This window comes from Macrobrachium nipponense, chromosome 14 (genome assembly GCF_015104395.2).
Source record: "Macrobrachium nipponense isolate FS-2020 chromosome 14, ASM1510439v2, whole genome shotgun sequence".
NCBI lineage: Eukaryota > Metazoa > Arthropoda > Malacostraca > Decapoda > Palaemonidae > Macrobrachium > Macrobrachium nipponense.
Genome location: NC_087207.1, coordinates 34,299,077 through 34,314,024, shown reverse-complemented (window position 1 = coordinate 34,314,024; position 14,948 = coordinate 34,299,077). Strand labels below are relative to the sequence as shown.

General features: G+C 34.8%; 1 protein-coding gene across 12 annotated transcripts in view; it reads left to right on the top strand.

Annotated features, from left to right (window-relative positions):
- The window catches only part of LOC135226448 (transmembrane protein 131-like), a 525,255-nt gene that overhangs the window by 234,602 nt on the left and 275,705 nt on the right, over nucleotides 1-14,948 (top strand). For 2 of the 12 annotated variants that reach the window (XM_064266034.1, XM_064266022.1), the window contains exon 2: nucleotides 6,365-6,403. The exons of the other annotated variants lie outside the window; for them this stretch is intronic. In XM_064266034.1, coding sequence (XP_064122104.1) covers nucleotides 6,365-6,403 — 39 coding nt within the window. The remainder of the gene's footprint in view (nucleotides 1-6,364; nucleotides 6,404-14,948) is intronic. 12 annotated transcript variants of the gene reach the window in all.

The window sequence follows — 14,948 nt, the reverse complement described above, 5'->3', positions numbered from 1 at the left end:
TGAAGGCTGAGTTTTCAAAAATAATTGTTATGGCACAGTGCTTTTCTAATAATGCAGTCAGTTAGGTGTCTTCTCAAGCATTAAGACAAACGTTGCGGTTATGGAATAGTAATACCTTAAAAGAGTGAAGTATGATCTTACACATGGAACTCTTAGACATACGAGTATTACGAATAATCTCTTGGCCATTTTTTTTACAGATGTATAAATAAAGTTCATTTGATTATAGAATGCAGCTAGTAATTCGAAATAGTTTTACGTATACACTACATATAAAATCAACAATTTCTATTTTTAATAATAATTAATACCTTTTGACCTCAAGAAGAATTCTTTTTATGTTGCAGATTTTTTTAAAAATTTATTTATCTAGTTTTTTTAGAGTCTTATCCAGCATACCATAAAATGTGTATCCATTGTTTTAGGAAGGTCCTTATAAGGAAGCGTGCCAGATCCGTTGTGTTCCACAGCCCTCAAACGGCAGGGTTCAGATTCTCCGACTTGCATCTCCTTCTCTCTCTCTCTCTCTCCCCCCCCCCCCCCCCCCTCCTTCCCCCATAGATAGTACTGCAGGCATTATTGTGAAATTTATGTGCTGCGGCATCGGCCTTCCAAATCACACAGACACACACACACACACACACACACACATCGCTACCTTCCTTCTCTTCTCTGTCGAACGAATATTGCAATTATTGTGTTCTCCTCAAGAGGTTTACAAGAATTTTATTAGTGTGGAGGCCCTTCCGTTGTTAATTGGGGTTGATTCATATATATACCTATTTGTCATTTTTTGTCTTTTATCATTCGCAGTTAGGGCGTACACAAGATTTAGCTGTCTGCCTGATACGCAGTTCACAGTTTAGGTCAACAAAGGCAAAGGGGTTTGAGGAAATGTATTCAGTCTGGAGAGAGAGAGAGAGAGAGAGAGAGAGAGAGAGAGAGAGAGAGAGAGAGAGAGAGAGAGAGAGAGAGAGCCAAAAGATAGAAATCTCGGACCTCTAGTCATTAATAATGGTAGGGTTTCAGTAAACAGTCCATGAAGGGGAGATGATCACTTTGGTATGATTTATTTTCTTTCCATGGATTTTATTCACTGAGATATATGACCAGTCATGGCTTTCCGCTCTCTTGAAATTGAAGTGAGGTCCGGTTCCTGCGGTGATTCGTTTGCGCTCCCTCAAAGAGAGAGAGAGAGAGAGAGAGAGAGAGAGAGAGAGAGGTTGCATTTATGTGTATTTGGCAGTTAGTGCATTTTGAATAAAGCATGTAATGCTGTAATTTAACTCTGCCGGTGGCTCTTTTTAGTGGATGCGCTTTTAATATATACATGGACTTTTGTCTCTTGTATATTTACTTTTTCATTTTGCCAAATATTGATGCTATACATATCATTAATATATATATTTATATATCGAAATTTATTTCTTTTTTTGGGGGGAATATTTTTACATCTGCCTCAAACAGGATTCGAAGCCGTGTTTTGGCTTCGAGGCAGTGCTAGGAGGGATACAAGTTGTTTTCGACCTTGCTGGATGGGTAAGTCGTCTGGTCTGGAAAAATACGCTTATCAGTTGTAATTCCCTTTGGGTACGAGTTATTCCCACGGTAAAGTGAGTTCGATATGAAGTGATAGCTGTGGCTCAATATATGTATGCATGTATTATATATAATATATGTGTATATAGATATATATATACATATTATAATAATATATATATATATATATTATATATATATATAATATATATATATATATAGAATATGCCTTCGAGCACAATGTCCTTTAATAATCTAAATTCGCTCTACCTCGGAAAATTGATATATTTTCATTATTTACCGAGGGGGTACGAAATTATTATCACTATTCCCCCTCGGTACATATATGAAAAATATATCAATTCCGAGGTAGAGCGATTAGATATTAAAGGACATTTGTAGCTCGAATGATTTTATATAATCACGGTTATGTGATAAATATTCTAATAAGGCTGGGCGTGGGTCCAAACCATCGAATCGCTAATCATGGTGGAGGGGGTTCCATATCGTTTCTAATTACAAATACAACGAGATCGACGTTGATTTGGAAATGGTCAGAATCGATATAAACCTTTAGCCTCTCTGATAGCCATTTCGGTAGCGTCACTGTCCGATCCTGATTTCGTTCCCCGTCCTACTGGACGGTGGTTCGATCCCATGGGGGTACGAAATTATTATCAACTAAAATTCCCCCTCGGTACATATATGAAAATATATCAATTCCGAGGTAGAGCGAATTAGATATTAAAGGACATTTGTAGCTCGAATAGTTTATATGAATCACGGTGATGTGATAAATATTCATATATATATATATATATACACACACACACACACACATATATTATATATAATACGTGCATACATATATTGAGCCACAGCTATCACTTCATATCGAACTCACTTTACCGGGGGAATAACTCGTACCCAAAGGGAATTACAACTGATAAGCGTATTTTCCAGAGAGAGAGAGAATTCTTATATCATTCATAAAAAGATTTCTGCATTATTCTGGGTGGTTTAAGTTCCTTGATTGTACCCCTTAAATGAAGGTTGACTTTCTTTGGTCACTATTTTTCAATGGACCCGATTCATGACGTTTTATATTTTAGTTAAATAACTTAATTAATTTTTTCAAGGCGCGGGTCGTATCAAATATTATGGATAATTTAAGGTGTAAGAGTTCAGTTGGTTTCATAATAGTACAGTATTATAAAACCATCTGAAAGCTGCCATTAGTTTTGGAAGCTAATTTCTTTAGAATAGAATTCCCTCATGAGTGTATGTGTGTAAAGTTATTGAAAAAAAAAAAAAAAAAAACAGATGAAAAATATGCCAAATGCAGAGATAAGTTATAAAGCTAAAAGCAAAGTTGCAAAACACTATCATTTATGCTTTACAGCCTCGCTTGAGTGAAGCAAAATAGCTGGGTTTGGATTTGTTCGGTGTCCTCATATCATAGCTTGAACAGTTGATTTTTCTGCTCACTTTCTCTTTAAAGATTTTGAATGTATGTGTCATTTTCATCGTATAACTGTATGATATGAATACATAATACGTAGTTTGAGATGAGAGCGATGTAATGGGTGGTTAGAGATGAGAGGCGATGAAGATGATAGTGATAACGGAAGGATTGAAATTATGTATTTTGTCTGGACGACCATTTTTATCTTTTAAATATTTTTAATGATTTTCTTAATAATTTGTCAGCAATTTCATTTTTTTCTCCTTTTCTATTCTTTTTCCATTTTTTTCAGCATGAAATAATCTCTCCTCTTGGAACACTGACCATTTGTTTTCGTATTTTTCATTTTAATATTTTCTAGATTTTTTTTATGTTTGGGTCAGGCTTTTAGAATATTTTGTGGGTTTTTCTGGCCAACAGGAAATAGTCAGAATTGAGTAGATAATTTTTTTTATACGTGTGTTGGTAAAGTCGAATAGGTTATGGTTCATATGTCATTGCAATATTTGAAAAAATAATTATACATACATATATATATATATATATATATATATATATTATAATATATATATATATATATATATATATAATATTTGCTGGATTATCGTTAGTTATATTTTATGACCACTATTTGCTTTTTCACCTAGATAATAATATAATAATAATAATAATATAATAAGGATTATTATTATTATATTATAAAACAACAGTTGTTAATATAATAATAATAATATTTTATAAACTTTAGTGTATGGAATTTTAGAGTAATCTTTATGCAAGTGATTATGTTGTAGGTATTGAATTACTAACAGTGTGTGTTTTGACATATGATCCAGTCGAAATGTATTTTGGTAAAGAATTAAACATTGGGTAAGTGATTTCATGTTATGGTGTGCACATATAGTGTGAACATTTTATGAAAGACGATATCGGTCTACTATATTGTGTACTATATATATATATATATATATACTTATATATATATATATCTATATATATGTATATTATATATATATATATATATATATATATATATATATATATATATATATATATATAAAGGTTTTTGCAACGAAGGAAAAAATGAAAAGCGAGATAGCCAAGCACTTTCGGTCTAGTGCGACCCTTTACTCAGGCACAACTCCCGAAAGTGCTTGGCTTTCTCACTTTTCATTTTTTCCTTCGTGGCAAAAACCTTTATTTATACATAGCATCACTTTTTATATACTTCGTGATCAAGTTATTCATATGTGTATATATATATATATATATATATAATACATGTATATTCTATTGATAATTCACTCTTATGGAATAATTGAAAACGAACATGTATGAGGAAGTCACAGAAATTACAGAAGAAATGACGGAAATAATATATATTGAATTACTAGTACAAGTTTTATATGTGATACGAGGGGCCAAGAACGGTGTATCCTGTAACCCAAAATGTGAGTTGACCGAACAATGATGTCATAACTTTGGAACAGAACAAAGGTACGCCGGCACTATAAAATTATATTTACGTGATTAGAGTGAGCCTGTGTGGGAGCCTGCCATATCTCTTAAGTCGAAAAAGAAGAAGAAAAATATTATATATATATATATATATATATATATATATATATATATATGTGTGTGTGGTGTGTGTGTGTGTGGTGTGTGTGTGTGACAGAGAGAAAGAGAGCGTCTTATGGGGTCCGTGCTTTTCATTCTCTGTAATCCCTATCGACGAAAAAATTTCAGAGAGAGGGAGAGAATTTTTTTTATAAAAGAAAAATATATTTATTCTTTAGGTTTAGATCGTTTTCCCTTATGAGGTAATCCGCTTTTTTTTTGCGCATTCCTAAATCACCTAAAAAGTTGAATGCTATTGCCATTTACTATACCTTTTGTGTGCCGTAAGCAAGGGCATTCCATTGTCAGGCGAAGGTGATGTTGCCTTTTAAACAGTGAAAGTTGATCATCGAGATGTCAGGTTAAGTAAAGTTTGCTCCCGATCCAGTATTTGCCAGGTCTGCCTCTCGTCTTTGGGATTCTGTTGGGCCTTGCGAGGCCCACATGCGCCTCCCAATGAGAAGGGAAGGTAATATCACATTCAAGACTGTCTCAGCTACTTGATTTGACGAGTATTGATTAATCTCTCTCTCTCTCTCTCTCTCTCTCTCTCTCTCTCTCTCTCACTCTATCCCATATATATATATATATATATATATATATATATATAATATATATATATATATATATATACAGATATATATATGTGTGTATTTAATGAGAGAGAGAGAGAGAGAGAGAGGGAGGTGACCGCTTGATATTCACACTTAACGATTTTTGAACCTGATTAATTTACATTTTTTTAATTTTTATTTTCGTATTGTATCACTAAATATTCTTGTAGTCCATCCGATATTTAGTGCTTATCTGATTGATATTTAAGTAAAATATTGTTGAATAAGCCTATTGATGTTGGTATTTGAAAATAGCAAGTTAATTGTTTAGGATATCTACAAGGATTAATCAGAGTATTTAAGAAGCCCTAATATCTATATAAGGAAGTAGTGAATACACTAATGAATAATTTTTGTGTTTTAGCGACGATAGTATATGGTAGTAAATTTCACTTTTGGACTTGATGTCTTCCAGCTTGTAAGTAATTCAAACTACTGGTCCTTGACGTCTTCCAGCTCGGAAGTAATTCAAAGTAAATTAAATTAATACAAACTACTGGCCCTTGACGTCTTCCAGCTTGGAAGTAATTCAGAGTACTAGCTCCTGACCTCTTCCAGCTTGGAAGTAATTCAGAGTACTAGCTCCTGGCGTCTTTCAGCTTGGAAGTTATTCAAAGTACTTGCCCTTTTATGTATGTGCAGAATGTAGGTAATTCGGTAATAGCTTCTGGCCGGTACGTAACGTGGGGGAAAAAAAGAAAGAAATTTATGTACAGGAAATAGCATTATCGTATCAGAGACACACTTCGTTATTTTATATAAGCATGCAACCGGTTTACTATGATGTATACATTGTTAGACTTCGATTATAACGTTGTCGCAATCTCAATCATACGCAGTGTCGAATCTTCGAAAAATTATTATTATTATTATTTTATTATTATTATTATTATTATTATTATTATTATTGTGTATGTCACCCATTTCGCCAGCCGAGAATATTCTATCAAGAAAATTTGTGAAATTGCTGAACCTCTTAAGGTGTTTCTATAAAGTAACAGAGAAAGTATGGTGACGACGGACAAAATTAATTCTGTATTAAGGTGTAATTATGACTTTATCGAAATATAAGACTTTTTATGATAAACTATCGAATGAAATGTTTTAAATAAACGTCTTTATTTTACAGGTACGTGTTTAAATCAGCAAGTACTGCACTATCCCGTGGGTGAGTAGGCGCGCATGCACGCGTGATAGTAATTGATGAAAGAATCCAGACGGACTCTGTTCGGAGTCAGTCATTCGTCGTGGAAGTATCATACCAGATCTAATTGAATTAAGAATTATTAAGTTCATTAAACACCTGGCAATGGTAGCTAGAGGTGTGCTTTTGAAGTCCGTTAACCTAATAACCTAATCTAAGGAAGGATCTGCTGGTTCTTCAAGGTTTGCAAATTTTTTTTCCCCTTCATTGTGAGTAGGTGAGGGTTATGACAGTGGCTCTTTTTTATTTATTTATTTATTTTTAGAAATAAATGAAGTGTTGTGATAGAATATTTCTCTCTCTAGCTCATCATATATATATAATATATATATATATATATATATATATATATATATGTATGTATGTATGTTATGTATATAAATTACACACACACACACACACACTATATATATATATATATATATATATATATATATATATATATATATATATATATATTAATAGCTACAATGACCTCATGACTTTTCAACTTAATCACACTCTTTGGATAAGTACCATATTGTTTAAGCATTCATTGCTTTTTAGGCTGAGTTATATATAGACGTGTGAGTATTGGTATATTTCCAGCACGAGTACTGTGTCGGAGTTAGACAGATAAAATGTAAGTATGATCGGGAATACACTTATATTCACCTTCGCGGTAAAGTGGGGAAGGTTAACTTCTTCAGACAGATATTTCGGGTGTAGGTTCGAACTCTGCCACGAAAGCCAGAATTTCTTTATTTGGGCTTACGGCTTTGTAGTGATATGGGTATCCAAAAATTGTGAAGAAATTGAAAAGTTGAGAGGTCAAATTGAATATTACACACACACACACACTACACATTATATATATATATATATATTATATATATATATTATATATATATATATATATACAGTATATATATGTATGATGTATTATATATATATATATATATATATATATATATATGTATATGTATTATGTATGTGTAGTATATGTGTATATATATATATATATATATATATATATATATATGTATATATATATATATATATTATACGGAGCGTGATGAATCTATAAATAAAGGCATATGCCACGAAAGAAAGTGAAACAGTGGAGTAGTGCTTTCTACTTATTGTCCTTTACTGCACGCACACGCACACACACATATATATTTGTGTGTGTGTGTATGTGTATGTGTTTGCATGCATCTGTCGACACTTACATTTTGCATGTCACCTAATATTTTATATGTGATCACCCGATACACATTCACCTGGAGTATGTAATTATTTTGTGAGCAAACACACACGCACTTCTCATTGCATAAACATGTAAACGTGCACTTCTGCCACTATGCATGCGTTTATGTAATCTGGAAATCGAAGTGGTCAGACTCTACAGACGTTGTGTTTTGGTGTGCTTGTTTCTGTCCTGTCATTCTGTCTCCTCATCATCAACAATGATCCCTAGTATTTTGCTGTTCCTGCTTCTTTTGGTGAGTCATGCAACCTTTTCTATATTTCTTCGTAAAAGCTCCATTGTTTCCTCTTCATGTCTCAGGTTCGATTCTGCAACGTTATTTGATGAGGGAATCGTAACTCAAGTAGCATGAAAAACACTGTTGGCACCGTCAACCTGAAAAAGTACATCTACGATTCACACATTAATTTTTTCTTCATTGTAGTAAAGCGGATAGTACTTTCTGTTATTGGCTTTCAAATTACTTGAACGTCGATTTAGGCTTTTGTTACGGTGTTGCAATGTCTTTGGCCTAAATTCTATATTCAACTCAACTGTCCATCTCAGTACACTGATGTTTTACACGTATTTTAACTGTCCCTGTTTTGGTCTCGATTGGGTATTCTTATACCTTTGTTTCTGCTGCCTCGAAAGGGTATGTAACTCTGCTTCCATCTTTTGCGTCTCTAGATCTCAATTCGATGTTTCTTTTTGAAAGTGTTATCGCGGCTCCTGTTCTTCTGGAATGGGAATTCCCACTCCCTTCAGACGGTATCGTTATATTCTGTCAGTACCTCCGTTGTCCTTCGTTCACATAAATATCTGTATTCCGATCAATATCTTTCTATGGAAAGCCTTATCTGCATTCATTTTCGTATCATTGACGACTGCTGAACAGAACTCTGTTGGAGGTATAGTTGTGGAGGATACGCTTTATGGTTTAGTACTATGAACTGGCATTAAAACTGTGGGAATTTACACCTATTTAAATAAATAAAAAAAATAAAAAAAATAAAAGAAACAAAATGTAGATATTACAAAAACACAACTAGAACCTTTACCGCGATTCTAAACTTTCACAATGTTGACATTGGTGTATTGCTGTTTCACTCTTATTCCCAGTAGGTAATTAGATGTTTTGGAGGTTTCCGATCCGTTAGTATCGTTAGCAGTATTCAGAATGCGCAAAAAAGTATGAAAAAAGAGCGTTCGGAGACCGAAAATGTCCCCTGAGGCCACTCTGTACATGTGAGGTGTTAATGTGACCCCAGATTCTTTTTGATTTCCCTCGCCGTTTTGGGACCTCATCATTGTTGGGTGCTCGCTCCTAACCATGAGGTCCCTTCTCCTCAAAGGTGTATCCTCTCTTTCTGGTATTCAAATTACTTGTTGCCAGTCAACGAAGCCCACCTTTTGGTAAATCCTTTATGTGGAAATACACGTGCAACGTTTCACTTCATCCTGCTAACAAGGAAATATGAGTTAAAGCTCAACATCCCTGCAAGAGAATTCATCAGAGCGTTTAACATGTGAAATCAAATGCTTAGTTACTAGTGCAAAGAAAGGCCTAACAGACTCATAGAGAATAAATGTAACAAACAAAATATAAAAGTAAACACGTATACACATATATGAAAAGCATTGTCAGTCGAAAAGCTCTAAAGGACTGATTCATGGAACTTTTAAGTAAGATTATAGCGTCACTTCAGTCGTTTTTGTGGACGAAGCATCGGTACGTGCGATAGATAGCAGTATATGTGATAGACCCTTCTTTCATATGCTTATCGTTGAAGGGTAGAGAATGTAAAAGTGATCTCACTGGCCAGGTAGTAAAACCAAGGGTCACGGAGGGTCGTGGTCTTTGAGAAGGGAGAAGGAGGAGAAGCACCGGGTGCAAGGTTGCATGGCTTGTTAAATGACATAACTTGCATGCACATCATGAGCAGTTATGTTCGACGGAACAGTATTGTTAGTAATAGTATTAGTGAGATATTATTGAACATTAGGTACTGATGCGAAAAGCTCAATCGAGTGAGGATTCAGTTGTCTCTGGTTTTGCCGAAAGGTTTTAGGTCAAACCTTTCGATGATGTCTGATAAAGAAAGTGGAATGTTAGAGGCCCTTTTAAGGAAAACGCTGGGTGTTTGGAAGGAGAGAGAGAGAGAGAGAGAGAGAGAGAGAGAGAGAGAGAGAGAGAGAGAGAGAGAGAGAGAGAGAGAGAGAGATGTATACGTTTGGAAATGTGTAGGTGATGCTTAATTAAAAGAGCGGGATATGTAGAGAAAATAGTCCAGGAGCTGTGTAATTCAGGAGAGAGAGAGAGAGAGAGAGAGAGAGAGAGAGAGAGAGAGAGAGAGAGAGAGAGAGAGAGAGAGAAGAAGAGGGGCGGTAGGTAGTGAAATTGAATTAAACGAGGAACGAAAGAGGGCCGGTGTGCTAATAAGTAGCAGCGCAACGAGACAGAAAGAGAAAGATATGGCGCCAGCCACAGGTTATCAAGAATAAAAGGAGAGGGAACGAGGGGGGGGAGGAGGCTGACCTATCACAGGTGATGCTTAATGAGAGAGATGACTGAGGGAAAGAGGGGGAGATAGCAATGAGGTTGAGTGAGACGGTGACGCCTAATGAATATCAGGACCGGCACGATCGCTACGAATAGACGAAAGGGATCATCGATTGTCAGCTACATATGGAAGTGCACGTTTTGTTGCAAAGTTGAGAGATACTGACCACGCCTAAGAGGAAGGTTGTGGGGGGGGGGAGAAAAGGATGAGGTGAGGAGGGGTTGGGTAGGGGTCGGGGGGAGACGTGAAGGGACTTTCTCTTCATGTTGTAAAACTCTCTCGTGGCCTTGATTGCATAGTGAGTCTTGGTGTGACCTGAACCTCATCTTCTCCCATCGTCCCTACTGACCTGACACGTCGATGGACAGGCCTCTCGTTAATTCTGTCACTGACTGTTCTCTTATTAAAGACGAACGAGAAAAGAAGAGTCTGACTCGCCCCGTTCTTGAAGGATTATGCGTTAAAGGGACTGTGGAAAAAGGGAGTTTTTTTGTCAGTATACGTAGATTCTTATGAGATGATTGAATTATGTAACTTTCTCCACGATTTGAAGGAAATTTGTTGTTCTGGAACACTGGGGATTTAGAATGTATGTGTATTAGAATCATGTAAATCCCGAGAGAGAGAGGAGAGAGAGAGAGAGAGAGAGAGAGAGAGAGAGCAGATGTAAAATTTATTCTTTATGAATTTTCACTCTACTTTTGTTCCTGATAATTTTATGTTTCTCTCTCTCTCTCTCTCTCTCTCTCTCTCTCTCTCTCTCTCTCTCTCTCTCTGTGCGCAAGACAGCTCCATTTTGCAAGAGGGGTTAAATTCTAGCCGGAGATGTCGCATCTTCATTGTAATTATACGTTAATTATCTCTTGATGACGATGCTCGAGGAACGTGCTGTCAGGTTCTTGTTTGTAATTTGCATTTTGATGTTTTAATTTTAAACTTCGTTAGTATTTATTGTTTATGAAGTATAGTTTTTACGTACTTCAATAGCAGCTTTATTTTTAGATTGTGTTCCGCATTTAGTGGTTTCAACGCCACAGTGGCGTGGTTGGTATGGTGCTGGCGTCCTACCTTGGTGGTCGCGGGTTCGATTCTCGGCCATTCCATTGAGGAGTGAGATATGTGTATTTCTGGTGATAGAAATTCACTCTCGACGTGGTTCGGAAGTCACGTAAAGCCGTTGGTCCCGTTGCTGAATAACCACTGGTTCCATGCAACGTGAAAACACCATACAAACAAACATTTAGTGGTTTCATTTTTTTCGATGGTTTTATGCTTTAGTGATCTGATTTTGGTTTTTATGTTCAGTTACTTGATTTAATGATACTTTTGGTTAGCTTATTTTTCCTCCTTTTTAGCTCGTTTAAGTATAAATTCCTGTTTTAGTTTGAATATAATTATCCAAGAATGTATTTTGATAATTCCGGTCGGCATAATAATAATGTATAAAATGTTTTCATTTGAACTTCTGAGTAAACAAGAAGAAATTTAAAGAGGCAAATGAGAGGGTGCTCAAAAGGAAGTAAAAATCGGAGCTTGTCGCTTGGTATAAAGAATCGGTTTTTATTTGTAAAGTTTTTACGTTTCTCCTTCAGTAACAAACCAGCGAAGGTAAATTACCTTCCATTGTTCGGTAAAACGAAAAGGCATATTGTTTTTCACTGTTCAGTGTCAAACGTTCTTGCTGTTATATATCGTGTATTGTTTGAATAGCGCGCACACAAACACACACATACTCACAAACAGATGAGAATGCGACCAATTGTTCGATCTGACATGATATATACATATCCTCCGTTCTTTGGAGTTTTGAGTGGAGGATCAGTGTTAGTACCTATAGACTTTACTTTTATAGGCGTTGAAAAAATACGGGGTCTCCTTCCGTTAATTATTGCCATCATCAAATCTTCTCCCATATTCCTCGGTGCCGAGTCGACATCCCTCTCGCATTTGATATGTGACATTGACAGTTTTTTAGGATTTGACCGTTTGATCTCTCTCTCTCTCTCTCTCTCTCTCTCTCTCTCTCAAACAATAAGGTGAATCTTGTGAATATCCTAATTGATGCATTAGGAAAAAGAATGCCAAAAGCATGCAAACTGTGTAAGGTTTGGTATAGCATAGTCAATCCACAAAACCTAATCAGAAAATGTGCTGCATGCAACATTCCGACCCATCCACAGTGTGCTGAGGTAATGCAAGATTTGAGAAAAGATACAAGAATTTTTTTGTTCAACATGTCTATCATGGATAGACAATGTTATTAAATCAAGATTGAATGTACAAATAGTTGAGGATGAAGAAGAAGAAGAAAAGAAGAAGAGGAAAACGGAAGAGAAGTAAACAAAAATGAAATGACAGATAAAAAAATAAGGAAAACAAAGAACAAAGATAAAAGTAATGGATGCAGAGATACTCATTGATACTACATATGAGGCAATAAAGCAGCATACCTACGAAGAAATAAATTACGATATGACAACAGAAAAGCAAATCCCGAAGAGGCTCTACCCAGATCTACACAATGACGGGAAAGAGGAAAAAATAGACAAGAAAGACAAAATCTGCAACCTTTTGAAAAGAGGGAATTGCAGATTTGGAGAAAGATGTTACTACAAACATCCTAAGGTATGTCAAAACTATGAAATATATGGTAAATGTGCATACTTAGATGGCTATGGGGATGATTGCAGAGATCTGCATCCAAAAATATGTAAAAACCTAAAAGAAGGAAAAGGATGTAAGTTCGACAAAAATGCAAATATATGCACCCCTGTAGCCATGAATCATAATCAAATAAATAACCAACCAAGTAATAAAATCCAAAATAAGAAAGAAACAAATAAAGAGAGAAATCAAGAATATCAGGTAAAAGAGAAAAGCAAACCACCAATGAGATATGCAGAGGTGTCAGCAAAAAATTTCAAAGCATCAGCTCCGAAATTCTACTCAAGAGATAATAACTGTATTTATTATGCAAGAGGATATTGCAGAAACGGAGAAAATTGCAAATTCAGACACAAAATGAATAATTATGATGAAGGAAGATCAAATTATAATGAAAAGTTGGATTTTTTAATGTCAGAATTTCTGGAAATGAAAAAAAGAACAACATACCAGAACAGGAAAGAGACATGGGAAAATCCTTATTACTACCAATATTAAATGAAGGAGAAAACACGCAAACCATCATAGTGATGAATGCGCAGGGTTTAGTTACGAGTAACTCAAAAAGAAAAATAGAGTACTTAGAAGAACTAACCCAAAATGAAAAGAAAATAGATATAATGAAATATAAGTGAAACCTGGTATTCCAAGAGACTGGGAATGATGATCAAATAAAAGGTTCCAAACTTATAGATCAGATAGAAAAAAATAGGAATCAAGGGGGAACCGCAATATATGGGAAAGACAAAAAACACAAGAGGAAAAATATATGAGAAATATAGTAACTCAGAATGTGAACTAATAGCGGTAGAATTTAAATCTGAAAAATTGATGAACATAGTAATATATAGACCTCCTAATACTAAAGAGTTTGACTTAATAATAGAAAAATTGGATGATATATGTAGAAATCACAAGGACTGGACTATTCTCCTATCTGGTGACTTCAACTTTCCTTTCGTAGAATGGAAAGAACGAATAGGAGACTGTGGTTGTACTTATACATATAAAAAAAGAGAGTAATAGTAGTGCAGAAGATAAGAGGCAATTTGAAAAGCTATTAGATATGCTACTAGAATACAACATTCAACAAATAAATCACCTGCCAACAAGAAAGGAAAATACTTTAGAACTAGTATTTGTGAACGAGATGAATTATGTTAAAGAAATAATAGTTTATAATGCGAGTATTTCAGATCATAATGTCATAGAATTAACAGTTCATTCCAAAGCAAGTGAAAATAGAGATAAGCAAGAAATGAAAAAGTGGGAAGGATATGGAAAATACAACTTCTACAGTAAAAATATAAAATGGTCAGAAATTAATGAAGAATTAAACAAAGATTGGGATTAAACATTTTCGTAAGTGATGACATAAGGGTAAATACGGAGATATTATATAAAATATTGGAGAAAATAGTGATAAATATATACCGAAGAAGAAAAGTAAACATCATTCATGCATACCAAGAGACAGAAGGATCTTGTTCCAGAAAATCAGAAAGTGGAAAAAAGGTCTTGCAAAAGAAAAAAATGCATGGAAAGTTATAGAACTAAAAAGTAAGATAGAAAATGCAGAACAAAAGAATATACAATCAAAAGAAAATGAAAAACGGGACTTGGAAGAAAAAACCCTATTAAATATCAAGCAAAACCCCAAACTATTAGTATACTCATATGCGAAGAAGATGAATAAAGAAGAATAGAAAATAGGCCCTCTGAGATTGAAGGGAGATTAACGAATGAAAAAAAGGAAATTTGCAACATACTGGCAGAACGATTAAGAGAGAATTCACCCCTAGAATAGATAATGAAGATAATGATATACGAAGTAAGGGACGAAAATAGTGAATATTTAGCTGACATAGAAATTAATGAAGCTGATATTGTGCAGGCAATTAATGAAATTAAAAATGGAGCTGCTGCAGGGCCGGATGGAGTCCCTGCTATTTTGTTAAAGAAAGTAGTTCATTCTATCGCAAAGCCACTTGCAATATTATTAAGACAAAGTGTAGATACAGGCAAGATTTATGATGAGCACAAATTAGCATAT